At 34.9% G+C, this 3,371-nt stretch overlaps 1 protein-coding gene across 1 annotated transcript; it reads left to right on the top strand.

Annotated features, from left to right (window-relative positions):
- The first annotated feature begins 1,303 nt into the window (after positions 1-1,303).
- LOC108455663 (CBS domain-containing protein CBSX1, chloroplastic-like) lies at positions 1,304-2,945 on the top strand. The gene is made up of 4 exons (XM_053018531.1): positions 1,304-1,386; positions 1,508-1,572; positions 2,133-2,248; positions 2,614-2,945. Exons 1-4 carry the CDS (start codon positions 1,332-1,334, stop codon positions 2,660-2,662), a joined length of 285 nt encoding a protein of 94 aa, XP_052874491.1. The 5' UTR covers positions 1,304-1,331; the 3' UTR covers positions 2,663-2,945.
- The last annotated feature ends 426 nt before the right edge of the window (positions 2,946-3,371 follow it).

Here is a 3,371-nt window from a genome sequence, read left to right as displayed (position 1 = left end):
GGTTTAAGTAAATTTACATTAAGTATTTATAAATATGATGTGTTTTAAGTAAACTTTAATTGGAGATTTAAGGGCTAGCGGCATTTTTTAAAAAATGCCTCAAAAAACAAAATAGTTTAATATAAACGATGTCGTTTTAATTAGAGATTTAGGGATTAAAAAAACACCGCAAAAAAACATAATTGTTTAACTTAAACGACGTCATTTTCTTTCTGAAATATTTTTTTTTCTCATGCCCGACACTAAAACCCTTAATTTTTTCCCCTAAAATCAGTATCCTCAAAACACCCCCAATCTCACCCCGTTGCCCTTTTCAATAAAGAAACTCTCCAACAGCAACGTCTCCAAGCTCTTATCGAAGGTTCCCACGATTACTCTGACTCCGCTGTACTTGGATGGGGCGATGGGTATTACACGGGTGAAGAAGATAAAGGGAAAAGGAAGTTGAAAACTTTGTCTGCAGTTGTGGAGTAATTCCTTGTGGAAAGAAGGAATTTCTTGCAGAACTTCATCCAGTATTCTATGCACAGTAAGTTAGGTTTTATGTGTTTGTTGTTTTTATTAATTAGCACTAGCAATCAGTGGATTTTTTGTTCCTTGGCGTTGTTGTTGTTACCATAACAGTTTGCTACTTCGTTCCCATTCTCGTTCACACTCCCACTCCCACTCCCACTCCCACTCCCACTCCCACATACTCATTTCGATGAAAGATTGACGAACCCACCCGCAAATTTTTAAATTTTACATCACAATAGAACTGTGGCAGAACATCGAACCGGTTTTGAACTGTAGCATAATGGACATATAAGAAAGAATATATATTGTACTTTTATCTTCTTCAAGGATTCCAAAGTAATCGTGTGAACATATATATATATATGATGTGAAATTTATGTCAATCTTCAAAATGATTATATTCATTATATAAGGAAAAGAAGTAATTAACACCCAGAATTACATTCAAAATGATACTGTCGTATACAAAGACAAAAACAGGAACCATTTACTGGGCAAGAACTTGCTTGTTCCTGTTTGTTAACATCTTTATTTTTATTTTTTGTAATGGTAGTATGTCATATAAATGTTTGAAAGTAGTGCATGATGAAGGCAAGGTGGCGTGCAGGGAAAGAACCAGTGGAGGGCTGTAGCATCTTCTCTCTGTATTATTCTTACTCAACCGTTCTTGATTTAGGAGGGAAAATGCTGTAGCATTGTCAATGTTGGAAGATAGTTATATTTTTTTTCGAACTTTACTCATGTTATTTGTATGAACATTTCTTTATTTTGAGTGTATGCAGCCAAGAGGTGGAGTATATACAGTTGGGGATTTCATGACAGGAAAAGAGGATTTGCATGTTGTAAAGCCAACAACAACTGTTGATGAAGGTACTTGTTTGCTTAGCTTATATCTTATAATATGTTGTCTGTGTTTTTGTGTGGGTGTGTGTAAATATGCATATTTAAAAAGGAAGGTTCTAATTTATTGATCTTGTGCCAACACCAATAGCACTGGAAGCTCTGGTTGAACACAGAATCACCGGTTTTCCTGTTATCGATGATGATTGGAAATTGGTATGTTATCTTTCCCTTAATTTTTTCTTTTCATGAGTTTTTGGCAATTCATTTGCTAACTTTTAGTACCAAACCTCAAAGCTCTTTATACGGTCATGATTCCTTAACATTTCTACAAAGGTGGAATCCTAGTATTTGCATTGTCCAACTAGGCAATGTCCCAAAAATGAGTGTTGGATTGGATATTGGGCCTTGCCCATGAAAGGTTGAAATAGAATGTTACTCTTCTTGACTCGAATTAATAGTCATGATTCATTAAGTTTAAGCAAATATCTTTGTGAAACATTGGCTAATTGGGACTGTAGGTATACGCAATACGATTCTTTCTCCATTCTTAAGACTTTAAGTTGAGGTGGGTGAAGGAAAGGTTGTTCTGGCCATATGATGGCTTTTTAGGCCTGTTCACATCTCCATTCTAGACCAATTCATTATTACTGCTTCAAAGGTTGCATAACTTGTATGTATTTGAGTTCACCGTAATTGCCTCCGGAAGAACTCATATTTTTGTTTATCATATAATTTTTCACCTTTTGTAACTAAAGCAGTTTTCAATTTTGTAGACTTTCAACAAGGTACAGAAGTTACTCAACAAGACGAATGGCCAGGTGGTTGGTGATTTAATGACACCAGCTCCATTAGTTGTACGTGAAACAACTAATCTAAAGGATGTTGCTAGGTCTGTCAAACTTATCTTACCTTTGCTATTCCATATATTGATTACCTACTTCCATAATATACGGTTCCTCTGTCTTTTCATTTTTTGGCACAAGAGGAAAGCATCTAAACTCGTCACCTGAACTTGTATTATCCTAGCATTGTAAAATGGGTTGAGGGAACTATCAAACATTTCTAATTGGTTTATCGAAAAATTTCAAATTATTGCTCGAGACAAAATACCGTAGACTTTCGGTTGTTTATGTAGAGGGCAAGCTAGTAAGTCAAAAAGCATCATAAAAAAATTTTCCCCTCTGATTTGAACCCCTTTTTCATCTATTATGTTTTCTTCCAGTGTTTGCTAAGCTCTCTATCCCTTTCCTAAAGGTGGGTATCATCACAAGAGGAAATGTCGTTAGAGCCGCCCTTCAAATAAAGTGTGAAATTGAAGGAAAAGCTTAAACACTTGAGACTTGAGAGGCTTTATCATTGAAGGATATTTAGGGTGTTGGATGTGGCAGTGCAGCAATGAAGTTTTTTCCTTTCTCCATTTATCAAAGAAAAGTTCGGAGAAAGGTGTGATTACGTGCTTTTTATATGGTCAGTCTTGCCCTACTTTTGTATAATATTACATATATCATTTACATTATTAACACTGTTATAGTCACACAACTATTTACCAGGATTGACACATTGGGAGGGCAGAAGTTTAGCACAAATTCTTGTCAATGTTTTCAATCTATGTTGCTTTAGACTTTCTTCTTAAATTCAGTGTTTTTATTCGACATATTCAAAAACAAGTAGAGGCATGATTTTTCAAGGACAACATTACACATATATATTTGTAATATTTGAGTTGGTGTAACCGAAGCTGTCCATTTAGTATGTCAAGTTGATTTTAGGTTAACGTGGATCATGTCAAGTTGGGCTTAAAAGCTATTTTGAGTTTGGATTATTTTGGGTTCTTGTCATTCAAGTTTAAGTTGTTTTGAGTTTGGATTGTTTTGTATTCAAATTGTTTTAGGTTTTGGGTAGTTTCTAGTTTCTTTTTCCTTTTGGATCATTTTGGAATTTTGATACTTAAGGTTTAAGTTTGGGTCGTTCGTTGGTTTTGGGTTGACGTTGTTTATGTCACTTCAAGTTTT

The sequence above is a fragment of the Gossypium arboreum genome, chromosome 9, assembly GCF_025698485.1.
Source record: "Gossypium arboreum isolate Shixiya-1 chromosome 9, ASM2569848v2, whole genome shotgun sequence".
Lineage (NCBI taxonomy): Eukaryota > Viridiplantae > Streptophyta > Magnoliopsida > Malvales > Malvaceae > Gossypium > Gossypium arboreum.
Note: the sequence above shows the minus strand (reverse complement) of the source record. Positions and strands in the feature narration are given on the sequence as shown.